General features: G+C 40.0%; 1 protein-coding gene across 2 annotated transcripts in view; it reads left to right on the top strand.

Moving 5' to 3' along the window:
• UBA6 (ubiquitin like modifier activating enzyme 6) overlaps window positions 1-13279 on the top strand; it is a 32065-nt gene extending 18786 nt beyond the window's left edge. For both annotated transcript variants that reach the window (XM_080386800.1, XM_080386799.1), the window contains 14 exons: window positions 198-303; window positions 1303-1392; window positions 1503-1583; window positions 2207-2335; window positions 4172-4223; window positions 4329-4392; window positions 5240-5309; window positions 5561-5632; window positions 6792-6909; window positions 8432-8625; window positions 9271-9398; window positions 10188-10275; window positions 10617-10711; window positions 12989-13279. In XM_080386800.1, the coding sequence (XP_080242926.1) occupies window positions 198-303; window positions 1303-1392; window positions 1503-1583; window positions 2207-2335; window positions 4172-4223; window positions 4329-4392; window positions 5240-5309; window positions 5561-5632; window positions 6792-6909; window positions 8432-8625; window positions 9271-9398; window positions 10188-10275; window positions 10617-10711; window positions 12989-13124 (1423 nt within the window). In that variant the 3' untranslated portion in view covers window positions 13125-13279. The remainder of the gene's footprint in view (window positions 1-197; window positions 304-1302; window positions 1393-1502; window positions 1584-2206; window positions 2336-4171; window positions 4224-4328; window positions 4393-5239; window positions 5310-5560; window positions 5633-6791; window positions 6910-8431; window positions 8626-9270; window positions 9399-10187; window positions 10276-10616; window positions 10712-12988) is intronic.
• The last annotated feature ends 4110 nt before the right edge of the window (window positions 13280-17389 follow it).

Here is a 17389-nt window from a genome sequence, read left to right as displayed (position 1 = left end):
GGTAGGTTCAGGTTTATGGTATCCTGATATAACCTGAAATAGCTCTTCTTATTTAATCTTTTCCCGAGTTTGGTGTAAGTGTTCCACTCTTCTGAAAAAGCCTAGAGTCAGTTCTGGTTACACACTGGTAATGTCTGCAAGGCCAGAATGTAGGGATTATGCTGTATTCTGATAGTCTGTGTCTTTTTCCATGTCAGTCGTTGTGTAGCAAACCTGCGTCCTCTTATAGACTCTGGAACTATGGGAACAAAAGGACACACGGAAGTTATTGTGCCCCATCTGACAGAGTCCTATAACAGTCACGTAAGTGTTTTAAGACCAATGCTTACCTTCTGAAGTTAGTCTCAAAATGCCCTGTACATATCTAAAATAAGTGGTCTATTTGAGTTGAAGAACAGTACTACTAGGAAATAATTACTTCCTTGGTTTCTCAAGAAGAGCTCACAGGAAATAAAATTTGAGCAGACTGGAGATACCATGTTTGTTCCCTAGGTGTAATCATCAGATAGGTAACTACTGCATGAATCATGAAACATAAACTTTGGAAAAAGTCCTAATTCTAAAGCATTTCCAAGGGACTGACTTTTTTGTTCCTTGAAAACTCCCTTTAAGTAAGAAACTAGTCCCACAATAGCATTGCAAACTGGTTTTCTACTTGTGGGTTTCTTTCATGGAACTGCATTCTGCTTGCTCATTCTGTTCGTGGTGACTATCACCTCCACAGGCAAGTAGGAGAAACACAAGCCTCTGTGATAGGAATTAGTCTGCCAGTTTCTACAAGCATACATAACAGTTATGTTTAAATGGGGATGGAGGAAATGAACCTTCAAACTCTTGCAGTATCCTTCTGGTTTAAGTTCTTGTGAAACTGCCTTTACAAGGTAGAAACTCAGTGGTTGAGAACACCATGAAATGGTCACGTGGACACAGACAGGATTTTGAGCATCCTAACAGCCTTGCTAGGGTCCACAAAGAATCTTTCTGGCCTTGAGTGAAAGGGCATATTTCATGTTGAGAGTGTATGTGAATGCGAACTGCACATCTTGAAAAAGCTGGCTGGCAACTTTTTCTGTTGTTTCAGAGTTCAGTTTTGCTTTCCGGTGCTGAGTTTAGACTATTCTTCATAAACAGGAAGTTACATGTTAGTGTTCATAAAACAAATTCTGTTCTAAGCATAAATAAGCCGCTTTGCATTTTAAAACAGTGGAGTTTTAAACTTGTATAGTCTAGAAATTCTTGGTACTATTATTAGCAATAAACCTTAATAAGCCTGCATTTATATGCAAGTCTCCTTAATTACAGCGGGATCCACCAGAAGAAGAAATACCTTTTTGCACCTTGAAGTCTTTCCCAGCTGCCATTGAGCATACGATACAGTGGGCAAGAGATAAGGTAAGGGAATAAGCTTACTGGTGTTCAGCATAACTTAATGTGTATTTGGAAGGGTCAGGGATCTGATATACTTCTTGCAAAATGCCATATTTGTTCTTTTTATTTTCTAGTTTGAAAGTTCATTTTCTCACAAGCCTTCACTGTTTAACAAATTCTGGCAAACCTATCCGTCTGCAGAAGAAGTTTTACAGGTAGGGGAATGTTGCCAGGGTAATATGCAGGGTTAAAACTAATGCTTTATGGATTTTGTTTCTATTTAATTTCAGTGAGATTTGGGTTATTTTCTGACATTATTCAGAAAGCCTGAAGACTTATTTCGCCAGGTCATTAGTTGGTCTTTCATAAGAACAGTATTTCTGGTGTGTCTCATAATTTAAGAGCCAAAGCCTCATGCGTGCGCTGCTTTTTCTAGCTCATGCGTGCTCTGTACATAATATAAAAATATCAGAAATACTGAGGCAGTGCTAGCAAGGGTATAGTAGAAGTTACACTGATGTGCGACCAGCTGGAAAAAATGAAGGGAAGATGTAGTTTCAAGTGAATTCAACTATGTAATAAATAAGACTAAATTGCTTAATACTTTTTCTTGTGAGTCTATAATTGCCTATGTCTATAGGGCTGGGTGGAAGTAAATCAAGCAGACCACAGCACCTGGGGGAAAACCCGGTAGACAGGGTCACATAAAGGATAGTATTTTACAAAGTGACCTTCTTTTTCCTTTTGCCTTTAATTTACTAAAAACATATTTACTATTTGACAGGATTGGGAGGAGTCTTGTCTGTTTTAACTTTTTTGTATTTACTTCTCTGTCTAGAGAATAAAATCAGGGGAGAGCTTAGAAGGCTGTTTTCATGTTATTAAAACGCTCAGTAGGAGACCCCGAAGCTGGACTCAATGTGTGGAACTAGCAAGAGTAAAATTTGAGAAGTATTTTAGCCATAAGGTAGGTAAGACCTGGAAATGTGATGGTGCTAGACTGATGAGGATTTTAGAAAATCCTAAATGCCAAAAGTTTTTGGTAGCCCTATGAACTAGGTGTCCAGGTCTTTTCACTCACTTCCATCTCTTTAAAATAATGAACTGTACTTGAAACTTTAAAATGTTGCAACTCACTCTTGGTAGCTCTGTTAGTAGTCTTCATGCAGTTTTCTTGGCATTTTTCCAGCTAACTAGGTATTGTGTTTTTTTCAGAGCAGCAGGATTATCAGATATCTTTCCTAAAGGACAGTGGCTTTTTGTTTCTCCAACTAAACTTTTGTCACTGAACTCATCTTCATATCCCTGATTTTCTCAAAGATGTCACGGAAAGGCTGGCTGAAATAAAAGCCAGTCATTCTGAGATATAGTCCACAGTGTTGCTTAAAGCGTGTGTGTAATTTTATGGGAAAGATTTGATCATGATGATGTGTATTAGTGAACATAAATCTGTGTGTATGGAAGCCCTGATGGTAGTTGTCACATTGAGAAAACGTTGCGTTCCCAATTGTGAATTAGTATGCAAGAATCCTAAAGTGACAACAGGGTGGGGGGAACGGTTCGCTTGTTGGATTAAGTATCTTGCTTGGACTTTGGACAGATGAGGTGACATTGTCATCTTTGTCTTGTGAATAAATGGACAAGTCACTCTTGTCTAGCAGTACTTGTGTCTTTATGCTCTCCATCGTGATGTAGTGTGGTGGGTTGACCCTGGCTGAATGCCAGATGCCCACCAAAGCTGCTTTATCATTCCCTTTCTCAACTGGGCAGGGAAGAGAAAATGTAACGAAAGACTTGTGGGTCGAGATGAGGGCAGGGAGATCACTGAGCAATTACCATCATGGGCAAAGTAGATTCAACTTGGGGAAATTAGTTTAATACTATGCAAATTGGAAAAAAACACCTCCCCAGCCATCCCTTCTTCTCAGGCTTAACTTAATTTCCAGTTTCTCTGCCTCCTCCCCACAAGTGGCACAGGGATACGACATAAGATCAGTCCATCACACATTATCTGTGCTGCTCCTTCCTCTACAGAGGCAGAACTCCTCACACTCTTTCCCCTGCTCCAGTGTGGGTTCCCTCCCACAGGAGACAGTTCTCCATTAAGTTCTCCAATGTGAGTCCTTCCCATGGGCTGCATTCTTCACCAACTGCTCCAGCATGGCTCCCTTCCACGGGGTGCAGCCCTTCAGGAGCAGACTGCTCCAGCGTGGGTCCCCTGCGGGGTCACAAGTCCTGCCAGCAAACCTGCTCCAGTGTGTCGTCTTCTATGGGGCTGCAGGTGGGTGTCTGCTCCACCATTAAGCTCCATAGGCTGCAGGGGACAGCCTGACTCACCATGGTTTTCACCAGGGGCTGCAGGGGAATCTGCTCCGGTGCCTGGGGCACCTCCTCCCCCTCCCTGTTCATTAACCTGGGTGTCTGCAGACTTGTTGCTCTCTCATACTCTCACTCCTCTCTTCTGCAGATACTTTTTTTCCTCCTTCTTAATATGCTATCACAGAGGTGCTACTACTGTTACTGATTAGCTCTGCCTTGGCCAGCAGCAGGTCTGTGGCTTCTGGCATCTTTTTACAGAAGCCACCCCTGTAGCATCCCTGCTACCAAAACCTTGCCACGCAAACCCACTATACACAGGCATCTTAGATTTTTCCAACTCCAGGTTACTTCAACTACGTATCTAAGTGTTTTAAAAACTGTATCAAAACATCACAAATCATTACTAAAAAGAAGGCTTGATTTAGTGTGGTCATGTCAATCCGAATATGACAAATTACTAAAGCTACTCTGGCTTTTCCTCTAGGCTCTTCAGCTCCTTCATTCATTTCCTCTTGATACACGATTAAAAGACGGAAGTAAGTACAAATGCCCCTTTGTGCCTGTTGTGAATTCATGGTGTATGTCGTGCGTTGCTGTTCCTGATTCCTTGGGATTTCATCTTAAGTCTGTCTTCTTACCAGGTTTGTTTTGGCAGTCACCAAAAAGGCCACCTTTCCCAGTGAAGTTTGAATTTAACGATCCTTTGTAAGTATGGTACTGCCACTGATGCCTTTTCTAGTGTCCTATAAAACTCACCCTACAGCAGAAAGTGCAAGGCAATGGCTTTATAGCCCTGGAAGCTGGACTGGTACTTGGTAGGTACTAGTGCATAGTCTTACACTGTGGTAAATTCAGTGAGCTGTCTCATGCTTCCACTGCAGGTTATTTAACTTTCACTGATGTGGGATTGGAGGGTGGCTTGAAACAACCCATTTCGTTTATTGTGTGATTACAGAATTACTGAGTTGTTGCTGTCATACACCCTGCCCCCATCAGCCCACATCATGAAATGCAGGATGTGCCAGATTAAATTGACTACCTAAAATAACCTAGTGGAGGGACTCCCTTTTCTTCTTAATCACAATTTGGGTCTGATCTAGATGGCTTTGGTATTACAGATAATTTAAAAAATGTATGTGGTTGAAGGATTGAAAAGCCTTTATCTGCTGCATATCTACATCTGCTTTGAGAAACTGTTTGGATTGCTGTTTTTAGTTTGGATGAAAACTGAGATCATGATAAATATCAAAACGTTTCTGAGGTGAAGCTTTTTATTATCATATTGATGTCATGTGTTTGTAGTTGTTTTCTTGACTGCAGAAGTTGAGAAAATATGGTTTTCGTTAAATAAATTCACTCAAATTTTGCTTAGTTTTGAGGAGGACTTCTGAGTCACTCAAAATCTGTCATCTGTTTTGTGCTGTGTGCGCTGAAGGGTGGAAATTCTGTTTCTCTGTGTTTTCATGATCTCTTTGAATATGATTACAAACCTTTGGGCAACTGAAGTAAAAGAACAACTAAACAAAAATAATTCTCTTCCTCTTTTGTTCAGGCATTACAGTTTCATTGTGAGTGCAGCAAAACTCTTTGCAACAGTGTACTGTGTTCCTTTCACAGAAAAGGTAATCCATACTGCAGCAGTGTTCCTATCACATAACTTGATTTATGTGTTCAGTTTTGGCCTGATGTTCAGTTGCCAATTCTTTCCAAGAACTGATTAAAATGATTCTTAAAGCAATAAATCTTTCAGTGCTGGTTATTCAGCAGCTGCTTACATTTAGTCTTCCTTATTTAAATCCCTAACCCAGTCTTTTTATGGGGGCCTTTATAAGTTGATGTGAATTTAAATTGTTTTTCTTGAAAACTGTAACAGGATTTGTCAGAGGAAACTATTTTGAAGATTATTTCTGCTGTGAAGGTACCAGAGTTCAGACCTTCAAACAAAGTAAGTGTGGTACTCAGTTTAAAGAGAAAAAATCCGCAAGCAGTGTCCCACATCTCCAACTAATTCTTGCATTGATGCTGATGAGTAATAAACACAAATTAAAATGTGTTTTGGGGAAACAAGAGTGTGACATCCAGGACTGTTTTAACTTGATAATAGCAAAGGTATCTATGTACCAGATGTTAAATGCAAGATGTGGGGGTTTTTTGCCTTTTGCAGACGATTTTCCATGCATGAGTGTGACTGTAAGTCTGCAAGCTTTTTTAAAAATTTATTAATCTATACTATTTTAATAAAAAAATAATATTTTACTCATAATCAGCTTTAAAGTAATCCAAGACTAGTGTCTATTTGTTATTCCTTTCTAGGTGATATACAGGAAGTGTCATTATTATGTTTAGTTTAAAAGTGTTACCTTCAAAAGTTAAGTGAAGTGTTACTGTGCAGCGGCTAGTATTTGTCAGTGTTTAAAATTAACAAATATTCCAGGGTGTTTTCATATTTTCTTCCCCAGGGTTAGTACTTGTCTCATGAATGCTTGACTTGACAAAACTAATATTTTAACTCAGAATCACAGAATGGTTGAGGTTGGAAGAGACCTCTGGAGACTGCCTAGTCCAATCCCCTCGCTCAAGCAGGGGCAAGGACTGTGTCCAATCAAGTTTTTAATATCTCTGAGGATGGAGACCCCACAGCTTCTCACTGCTACCTGTGCCAGTGTTCAGCCATCCTCACAGTTTTGGTTAGGGTTTTTGTTTGTTTTTTCTTTAAAGTATTTTTGTATGTTTCTTATGGAGTTTTATGTGCTTCAGTTTGTGCCCATACCCCCTTGTTCTGTCACTGGAAACCAGTGAAAAGAATCTTCCTCTGCCTTCTGTACTTTCTCCCCATGAGATATTTATATTCATGGGTAAGATCCCACTGAGCCTTCTCTTCTCCCTGCTGAACCATCCCAGCTCTCTCAGCTTCTTCTCATACGAGAGATGCTCCAGTCCTTTAATGATTTTGTGGCCCTTGGCTGGACTTGCTCGAGTAAGTCTATGTCTCTCTTGAACTGGGGAGGAACGAGTGCAAGGAAGACAGGAAATCTAATGCACTTCACACTTGTGCTGTACAAAGTTCGTTTATTTTATTGCTCAAGCATTGCACGCTCTTGCAGGTTGTACAGACTGATGAAACTGCAAGAAAACCTGATCATATTCCAGTCAGCAGTGAGGATGAAAGGAATGCTATTTTCCAGCTGGAGAAGTCTATACTATCCAATGAAGCTCTGGAAAGTGAGTAGTGCAAACTAGCTTCATAGCTTAGTAACATTTTGCAATAGCGCTGCCAGTACTGTGGCATTCAGGTGTTTGGGTAAAGCAGTTCTGCAATTCTGCAAGAAGCAGATGGCTGATATCTAAAGCTATCTGGAATGCCATGCAGATAACTGTCCTTATTGCCTGACATTACCCTATGCTTCTGTATTTCTGAGATTCCTGCAAGTTCTAGGGTTCTCTGTTACACTTGCATGTAAGTACAACCTTGATGACGGTGAGCTGGCAGCAGGGCACTGAACTCTTAAGGGAAAGGGTGCTGGCTACATCCCAGATGGAATTAAAATGATTCTCATATAAGAAGGTTGAGAGTTTATCCGTGTTTCAGCTGGAATAGTGAATTTTTCCTCCTAGTAGCTGGTAATGTGCTGTGTTTTGGATTTAGTGTGAGAGAATGTGGAAAACACACTGATGTTTTAGTTGTTGCGAAGTAGTACTTACCCAAGTCAAGGACTTTTCAGTTTCCCGTGCTCAGTCAGGGAGGAGGTGCACAAGAAGCCGGGAGGGAGCAGAGTCAGGACAGCTGACCCAAACTGGCCAAAGGGATATTCTGTACCATAGGACATCACGCTGAGTATATAAACTGGGGGGAGTTGGCTGGGGCCCACCAATCGCTGCTGGGGACTGGCTGGACACCAGTCGGTGGGTGGTGAGCAATTGTATTGTGCATCACTTGTTTTTCTTCAGTTTTATTTTTCTCTCTCTTTTTGTAATCTCCCTTTTCATTACAATTATTATATTTTACTTTAATTATTAAACTGTTCTTATCTCAACCCATGGGTTTTACTTTTTGCCAATTCTCCTCCCCATCCCCTCAGCTGAGGGAGGGAGTGAGTCAGCAGCTGTGTGGTACTTAGTTGCCGGCTGGGGTTAAACTATGACAGAGTTCTACTTACAGGAATCAATCTGAAATTATCCTAAATTGTGAAGGCTATTAGAATCTTCTTCAGTATCTTTTAGATATGTTAAAATGAGGGTGATCAAATCCCATTTTTGTGCCTGGCCACATGAAGAGGTCATTGGGCAACAACTACATGCATGCATTTTTAGCCCATGAACACAGGAGAGAAAGATGAGTTTAGCTCTAATCCATCCCATGGAGTGTCAGCCCTAACCTCTGTCTGCCATACTAATGAGCCCCTAGTGAAATGACTACAGATAAAGCTCATGGAGGGGATTCTCACAGGACAGAGCTAGAGCAAGGTGGGGTAAGAAACATCTATGGGACTGTTCAAAATCTATTCCTGGTGTTGCAAGGAAGGTAAAGTTAAGGAGCTCAGTTGATATTTCCTTACTTACTTTAACAACTGGTATTGATAGGAGCATTTCTGCTTCTAGCATGGGAAAACAAGTTGTAAGTAAGGCACCAAGCTCGAGAATGTGAAATTTGTAATTTAAGTTTCTAGTTCCTAATAGCTTATGTGTAGGACATCTTAAATTTTCTAATAATAATTTTTGCTATTTTTTTTTTCTTTATGAGCAGGTGACTTGCAAATGAAGCCCATCTCCTTTGAAAAAGATGATGATAGTAATGGGCATATAGATTTCATAACAGCAGCATCAAACTTGAGAGCCAAGATGTACAACATAGAACCAGCAGATCGGTTCAAAACAAAGCGCATCGCTGGAAAGATTATTCCTGCAATTGCAACAGCTACTGCTGCAGTATCAGGCCTGGTGAGTATGCTTTTAAAGATGCTTAAAATTCATATTTCTTTCTCTTACAGTTCCTTGCCTAAAACCACTGTTGTCTAGATACTGATTAACACTACCCTGACAGAGCCTTGTTAAACAAATGGGTTTATTTCAAACTTAATAATCTTTTTTTCTCAGGTACTAATGCAAAAGGTTGATCTTGGTTCTAGATGTCGTAAGCCCTTGCTGCTTTTATTCCTCATTTGCTGACCAGAAAGAGGAGTTAGAAAGATAAACATTTCGGTTTGTTTTCTGCAATTAGTAATAACTTCTGTCAGTGCCCTGCCAACAGTGCAAAGGATCTGTTCTGTATTAGTTCACATCCATGCATCTCAACAATACTGCATGCTTTGTGGAGGTTTCTTGAATTAAACAATATTGGAAGAGTCCTACATTAGGAACACTTTTGAATTTTTTAAATATTCCCATTAGCAGCAACAGAATTTATTTCTGTGGCATATTGGCTTGCATTTCCAGCTGTGATTTACTCTGCCAATTGGACAAAGGCTGATCTCATTAATGAGATACTCTCTAGCTGCTGGCCTCTTAACTAAATGAGTGTTGATAGCATAGTACCTAAAACCTGTGTTTGGTCTCATGGAAGTGTGGGTATCTTATTTACTGCAGGTTGCACTAGAACTCATCAAAGTTGTGGGTGGTTACCCAGCTGAGGCGTACAAGAACTGTTTTCTGAACCTAGCCATTCCCATAATGGTCTTTACAGAAACTGCTGAAGTAAGAAGAACGGAAATCAGGTAGGAAGGACAATAGCAGAAGGGCAGTACTTGGAAATCAGAACTTGGTGAGCCGTTACAAGAAGTGTGAAGTCTGTACAGTTACTAAATCCAGATAACCAGATGAAGGCCTTGTGTGCTTGCGTAGCAGAACTATGATGGAAACACAGTTCATGGTTGTACTCCAATTAAACGTTACAGATATTCAAGGTTGTTTTTTCTTTTTGTTCTTTAAACTTGGAAGATCATGAGTCGCTTAATGCTTGTTATCAAACTGTATTATCTATTTACTATGTACTGCTAAAGATGTAAGTGATATTCTTACTACTGCCAAGGGTGTCCCATAATGCATTGCTCAAGAACTTCCTGTCTGGAGAATGCAGCACATACTTTTCTGTCCTAATTTTAAAAATAGTGGTTTTAAGGGCTTACTTTTGTTTTCAGTGGAAGCTGTTGCTAGGGAGACTTTAAAAAACTAGATGTTAGATGTGCAGCATGGTTATTAATAAACATCCTGTCAGCACGGACTGGAGACACTTCTGCATCTTAGTCAATACAGAGCTATTTTTCAGCAGGTCTGAAAACTCAGTAAGTTCACTGCCAGATACCGTGTTTGCTCGCAGTTCTTCCTGTGTTGTGTGCTTAGCCAGGTCAGAGGGCTGGGGAAATGGCAGCAGAGAGGAAAGAGATTTTTGCTCAAGGTGAACCAGCAAATTGCTATGAGACATAGTAGTTCTCCAGTACATGTTTAAAGGAAGTGTCTGAGTTCACATTCTAAAGTAACAAACAACCTTTCTTTATTTAAAACAGAAATGGGATATCATTTACAATCTGGGACAGATGGACAATTTATGGGAAAGAGGATTTTACTCTGTTGGACTTCATAAATGCTGTCAGAGTAAGTTATCTGCTGTACTGGGTTAATACAAGGTGAGAGGAAAGGTTTTTATTGGTTTGGGTTGTTGGTTTGGGGCCTTGTTAATCAAGTTATTGCTCAAACCAGAGTAATTCTAGAAAGAATTAGTGTCAAGGGGAATGTCTCTACGTAAACGTGTTCAAGCCTATTTTCAAACTGTTAATTCAATTAACTCAGATGTATTGTAATAAAATAAAATTCTGCCAATGTCCATGCATTAGCAATCTTTTTGGTTGGAATCCTGTAGTTTTGAATAATTATTTGTAGCATTAGGAGCAACTGCTGTCCTAGTTGTTTAGTAAGTTTTAATTTGTGAATTCTAGGAGAAATATGGAATTGAACCAACTATGGTTGTACAGGGAGTCAAAATGCTGTATGTTCCTGTGATGCCTGGCCATATTAAAAGACTAAAGCTGACGTAAGTATAACTGGAAAATGGACAGAGGCAAGTGCGCGTATGAATGATGTTCACAGGTTGTGTCATAAGGTCGTGTGTCTGACAGCAGTGTTCTCTTTTGAAGTGATTGCTAGCCATTAATATTTGGGAAAGAAAAAAGGCAATATCTTCCTTTGGGGGGATGGGGTGTGGGGGGACAAAGTGAATTAACTTCTGTGGTGAGGACAGGAGACTTGCAAAATGCTGCTCTCACTGATGAATGCCAGAATGAGAAACCCAAGAGGTCTGACAGTAATTTTTTTTGGGGGGGGAAAGAATGTACCTTGGTTCAAGCAGAACAAGGCTAATCAAACCTTTTTAATCTGGTTTAAGACTAATGGTGATATTTAGCAACTTCGCTCTGAAAGAATGAGAACACTTACTTGGGAAGGACTTAATGTATTGGTTGCAGATTGAGATTTCTGGAAGTCTGTTTAGTTCATAGTAATTTCTTGAGATTCTAGCTCACTTTAGCCCTTTTAGAAATGACGTTCACAAGGCTTTGCAGCAGTGCTTTGTGACAGGAGGTTGGGGTATAACAAAGTGGAAGTTTGGGAGGGTGTAGGGGCAGGGCATTGGTTTTTGACTGATGGGCCTTTGCAAAGTAACAGTCAGGTCTCGTGTAGTTTAATTCTACCTTATATGTTGATTGAACTCCTTTAACTCAAAATTTGTTCCTCATGGCTCCGATGAAGTATATGCTGGTCAGTGCTCACAGGCTTTGCTAGAGCAAGTAGATGCATTTGATCAGTACTGTTTCAAGGATCTGCCAGTAGGTGATGTCAGGCAAAGTAGTTTATGTTGTGGGCAAGCTACTTCAAACTTCCAGGGAGAGAAGAGCCTCTTAAGTTGGTACTGCTTTGTGAGTGTCTGGCATACTAAGATGTGAATTTAAAGCCTGTCTCAGAATAAGTTGTTTACGTTCCTTCTCTTACAGCTCTATAAATAATTTTCAATGAGTAGAGTGTGTAATGAAGTCAAAGACATGGTGTGAAGCTGCCTTCTTGAGAATATCAGGTTTTCGTATTACCCTGAGACTCAGTTCAAGCTTTCCATGTAATTACAGCAACTTGGGGTTCTGTTACAGACAGTTCCAAAAGCTTTACAAGATACTTGCGCAGCAAACTCTGGTCCTGCTTTTGTGGTTTTTCTTAAGGTTTTAAAATTCTTTCTCTTGCTGTAATATGACAAACATTGCAAGACTCTTCATTTCAGAATTACAGCATTGACTGGTAACATACTCCTTTAAAGCAAGTTTTAGAGACATATTTATCTGCCTTCCTCTGTACCTTGGGGCTTCCTCATGCAAATGGGTATGACCTCAGTATCTCTGCTGAGAAGAGGCTAATGCTTTGTATTCTTCCAAGGGAACAAGTACTTTGGGGAAGGCGGCTTTGAGGAGAATTTCCCTTCTGGCTGAGTGATCTGTGAGGAATAGAAATGAGGGACTGTCCCCCAGCCTCCTAGCTTTTGAGCTGGCTTCACGAACTAGTGCTCAGAGTTGGCAAGAAAATAATTTTGATATCCAAAGATATGTAATTAAAGTGAAGTTGCTTGACCTTCTACTTCAGTAATTTATTGTGCAACTTCCAGCAATAGCTGTAGCTTTTGAGGCTGTGGAGAGCAAAGGTGAGGAAGTTGCACTAAGACATGACATGCTTACCTAGTTTAAATTTACTTTGTGGTCATGAAGGAAGAAGTCCCGGATCCTGGCTGTTTTTCCCCCCTTATTGCTATTCGCCTTTGAAATTCAAGAACTCAACAAGTCTTAACTCCAGTAGAACTACTTTCCATCCGAACTGTGTATCTAGTGTCTGCCCTGGAGTGGTTCTCCCTAATAATATACTAAAGCCAGATGTTATTGGTAGACTGAGAACTTACTCTACCTCATGGACCAAAATTCTGCACAGAAAGGTAACTTTGCCTTGTACCTCAGTAGGATGCCAAAAAGAAATTACATCATTGAGGAATCCCATCAAAAACTGGTCATTTTCTCTTCTTTTTTGTACCGAGCACTTGTTAATGAACAATGTAATACCTCACTAATGGGCTAAGACTATCAAGAAAAGGACATACCATTTGCTGTATGGTTGAAGAACAGCTTTTGTGTCAAAATTAAAAGGTGGCTTATTCTCTATGCTGGTTTCTAGTATGTTGGGCTTCATTGCTGGCAGTGAAGCTCATCCTACTCTGGCCTTGAATTCTCACTGCCAACTCTCCTTCTGCTACGTTAACAAACTGTTCTTCATTTTCTTGTAGGATGCAAAAGCTTGTGAAACCATCAGCTGATAAGAAGTATGTGGATTTGACAGTATCGTTTGCTCCAGAAACAGATGGAGAGGAAGATTTGCCAGGGCCGCCAGTGAGATACTACTTTGTTCAGGAAGACAATTGATGGTAGAGACACAAAAGTCACTCCCGGACCATTTGTTCTGAAAGGAGTGTGCTAATTTTCAGCTATTAAAGATGGTACTATATATTTCTTTTTGGTGAAGCCTTAATTAAAACAAATGGTGAGAATCAGTGGCTTTGCACTGAAGACAAACTGGATTTGTGTTTCATCTGCTCCTGTTTTCTTCAAAGCTGTTTGCTCAAAGGAGGGTGGTCACTCCATGAGATGGAATGTCCAGTACAGTCCTTACCTTAAAGACTAGATTAGTATTGATTTGTGGGAAACTGAAGAAAGCAAGAAGAATGGTGGACCTAACAAATGGTCACTATGTGCAAATTAGGCGCTGCTTATAGAAGAGTGCAAAAAATGGGGCAATTGCCATTTTATTGTACTCCTGGTGTTCTAAGAACATCTCAGATCCATTTCATATGTTACTTAATTCTCAAAAATTAATTTCATACTTGCTATCTACATGTGAGATTTAATCCATCTAAAAGGTTTAAACTCCCACTTAAAAGCAGACGAGCTGCTTTATTGTGGGTTTGGTGCTGTCTTCTAAACAGTGGTGCTGATGTGTCAGAGCAGCTATCTTATATCAGTTTCAACATGGAAGCATAGGGGGGCAGGTCTTGACTAGGTGTGTTGTCACAGCTCCCCTGAAGTCAAGAGAGCTGGAATTGGTTATCTGCACTAAGACTGTTCTTTGGGAAATACTGCAATATGGAGAAAGTGGAAAACCTATCAGAGAGCTGAGTTAACACTTTCAACAATAAAAGTTTGTCTTCATGAGAGAGATGATGTTTGGTGTGGTTGAGCCTTTCTGCCCTCACCAAATTATAAACACTGTAGTAAATGATGACTTTTAAAGAGGAAAAAGCAAATGGCTCTGGAGGTTTGTCACAGCAAACACTGCTTCTTCAGCTGCTCCTTTTGGTACTTCCTTACGCTATTTCCTTACAGTGGATGGTTGTGCTGTGTACACCTTCCCACAGCACAAGTTGGGAGTTGCACTGAACACTGAGGTTTTTATTATCATCAGTCAGTCACTAGGATATCTAAGTATAAAGCATTTGCTTGGTCAGAAATAATTAGGGACTAGCTTTGCTGCTGTGGTGAGTCAGAGGTATGTTACAGAAACAGCCATGACACCACCTTATTTTCTCTGTCATTTAAACACTGGATAGTTGAGTTGGTAGTTCTTTTTCTCCCGATGATGATGGTAGAGATGAATAAAAACCTGTGAACTGGAAAACTTTTAACGTGTTTAAGCTTTAGAAATTGCACATTATCTCCTGCAGCTGTTGTGAAAACTATTGGCTACTTAGTTGTTTATCCTCTATCATAATTTATTAAGCTTTAGGGTTATCTTCATATGTAATGAATATTATTGGTCAGGAATTTTTTTTACCTTTTTTACCTTCTTAGTTGTAGTCAGGACTAACAGCTGTTAGGCTGGGAACTTGATCACCAAGATGTATGGAACAGAATAGCTGGAATCAACACAATTATTCCAATATTTGGGATTTAGTTGTACATGTGGGATATCTTCTGCAAGGTGTATATAATTTTACAGTCTAGTTTATAGATATAATTTTTGAGATAGTTTAAAAAGCAGTGTTATTTATCTAACTTATTTCATTTTTTTAGGAACTTCTTTTAGAGAAACTTTTTGAAACATGAGAAAAGCTGACTGCATTTAGAGTGCAGATAAGGCACAAGCAGACAGTAAGTTTCCACTTGTAAATAACAACTAAAATGTATTTCACTGTGGCAATATTAGAATCTGAACTCTCAACTGAAATCGTGAATTAGTGCTAAGGATCACTTAGAGGTTTAGGTCAAATCAAAAGCACCGTCACCTCTCACAGCTGGAGGCTGGGAAACAAATGAAACTTTCAGCAAGTACATTCTGGCACGTTGGCATGGTGTTAACATGATGTTTATGCTTTCAAAGTAAGTAGCATATAAAAATAGTAAAGTCTCAGTATTTTGCTAGAATGCCATCTGACAGTCCTCAGGGTTTAAAGTAAATTTTTAGATATAATTAATGGAATGGCTTTTATTAATGACAATGCATACAGCTTTGTGAGACCTTGTCAGAAAAGTCCAGGTTGAGGTTGTCGGGGATTGCAGCCAGAATTTACAGACATGGCTGAATTTCTATACTGCTGTTATTGTGTGTGCCTGTTGGATGGATGTCTTTCTATGGCTAGGTTCTGCTCAGTTAAATAGTTGCTGATAGAAAAATGGAAAATGTACAGTGGCTCTAGATAGTAACAAACCTTTAACATTTTCTGGATAAAGTTAACCTAGGTAAAATCTTCCAAGTACTATCCTAAAGGAGGACTTTATATGGAAGAACTGTGCATGTCAAGAGGCTCATTAAAATTGTTTTTCGTGTTTTAAAATTTTCTGAATTGCCGATATGGAGAATGAATGTATTTATATTGATAGTTGTGCAGAGTGGAGAGCTGATTCAGTGTGAATTTGTGTTTGATACAGCCCATTTCTCAATCTGTTGCTGCTTTTTTATTTAAAGTCTCAGGAAGTGCTTAGCATGATCACACTAAAAGGGCTCAGTCTAACCATGCAAGTGAATTTCAGGATGCTGGTCTTCCAGCTCTCCAGCATTGTCACTTCCAGTGCTAGCAGTGCAGAGGCTTGTAACACTACCTGGAATCTGAGAACTGCTTTTTTTCTCTTTTTTTTAAATTATTGCAATGAAAGCCTGTCTGTCTAGGACTGTTGGATACTCTATTCCTGTGGAGCAGCTAAAGCTAGCTATCTCTCTGCAGCAGTGAAGAATTATCTTCCCACTAGAACACTTTGAATAGCTTTCGTTCAAAATGTATTCTTCCAAAGAGCCGCTGACTTGCAGAGATGAAGTTTTACATCAGTATTAAAGACCTTTTCTCACTCAACTGCTTTCTCACAGTTTGCTCGTATTTACCTACCATTCCCTTAATTTCTCACATTCTTGATAGTTGCGTGCAAAACAAGGCATTTAGCAGCTCAGCAGTTCTCTGTGGTTAATCTCCTTGTTCCTTTAATGCAGGGGTCCTCAAACTACAGCCCGCGGGCTGGATACAGCCCCCCAGGGTCCTCAATCCGGCCCCCGGTATTTACAGACCCCCCCGCCCCGCCGGGGGTTGGGGGGATACCAAACAGCCGCAGATGGCTGCCTGCCACTGCATCCGTGTGCTGGCCCTCTGGTTAAAAAGTTTGAGGACCTCTGCTTTAATGCTAGGAGTGGTGAGGATTCTGTGTGAAGATCATGCTACTGTTAACAAGACTGTTTTGGCAGATCTGATGTATTTAGGGCTTTACCTATACAAGGAGTAGAAAGTACACATTTCCAACTCTTTCCCCACCCTTTTCCTATGTATGGTGAATATGTGAATGTTTATTTTAAAAAAAAAAAAAGTGCTATTCAAGAAGAATGACTACATAGAAAGAACAACTTGGGCACCATCTAGGCCTTTGTGAATGCAGAAACCCTGTCACATCACATCATCTCATGTCCTGAAATATCATGGGTTTGAACTAGGCAGAGAGTTTGTCTGTCTGTCTGTCTGTCTTGCATCAGACATAAGTGAAGGCTTTAGATGTTGATGTTCTTAATGTTCCCTTGTGTCTTTGAAACAGTGTGGCTATAGACCAGTTGCTTGAAGAAAAGAATTGAATTTCAGTCAAATGCAACTGGCTTATTAGCGTGAAAGGTTTATCAATCCCTGTTGATTATCTCCTGTTTGGCAGTTACAGAAAGCATACTCTGCTGCAGTGCAGTGCAGCACTCTAAACCTTTGGCCAAAGGTTGGTAAGTTTTGACCAGATAGATAACTTTTGAGAGTTCAGTAAACGTGTCTTTTGGTATCCTTTGTGGGATTGATGAAGTAGCTAGCATGGGTGTTCATCTGTGCTGCAGAAAGCTTATTGAGGCTCATGCTTAAAGGTGTCATGAGTTACAGCACTGATAACACCAGCAGAACTGTCTTGCTTCATTGTTGCATGGCAAAGTGAGATACAGTGAAGAACTATTAAGTACCGACTTCTCGAAGCAACACACAAGTTTCAGTTTCAGACCGAGGAAAAGCTGTAGCTCTAACCTGATGCATCATCACAAAGTGAAGCAGCACCATCTTCACAGAGTGATCTTAAGTATTTTCATGGAAAGATATGCTATTATCTCCTGTTATGTTGTACTTTCATAAATACAGTGCGTGTGCCTTCATATGGTCACACATAATCTGTTATTTGGAAACACATGG

The sequence above is a fragment of the Falco punctatus genome, assembly GCF_963210335.1.
Source record: "Falco punctatus genome assembly, chromosome: 1".
In the NCBI taxonomy this organism is placed as follows: domain Eukaryota; kingdom Metazoa; phylum Chordata; class Aves; order Falconiformes; family Falconidae; genus Falco; species Falco punctatus.
This window is presented reverse-complemented; position numbering and strand designations above follow the sequence as displayed.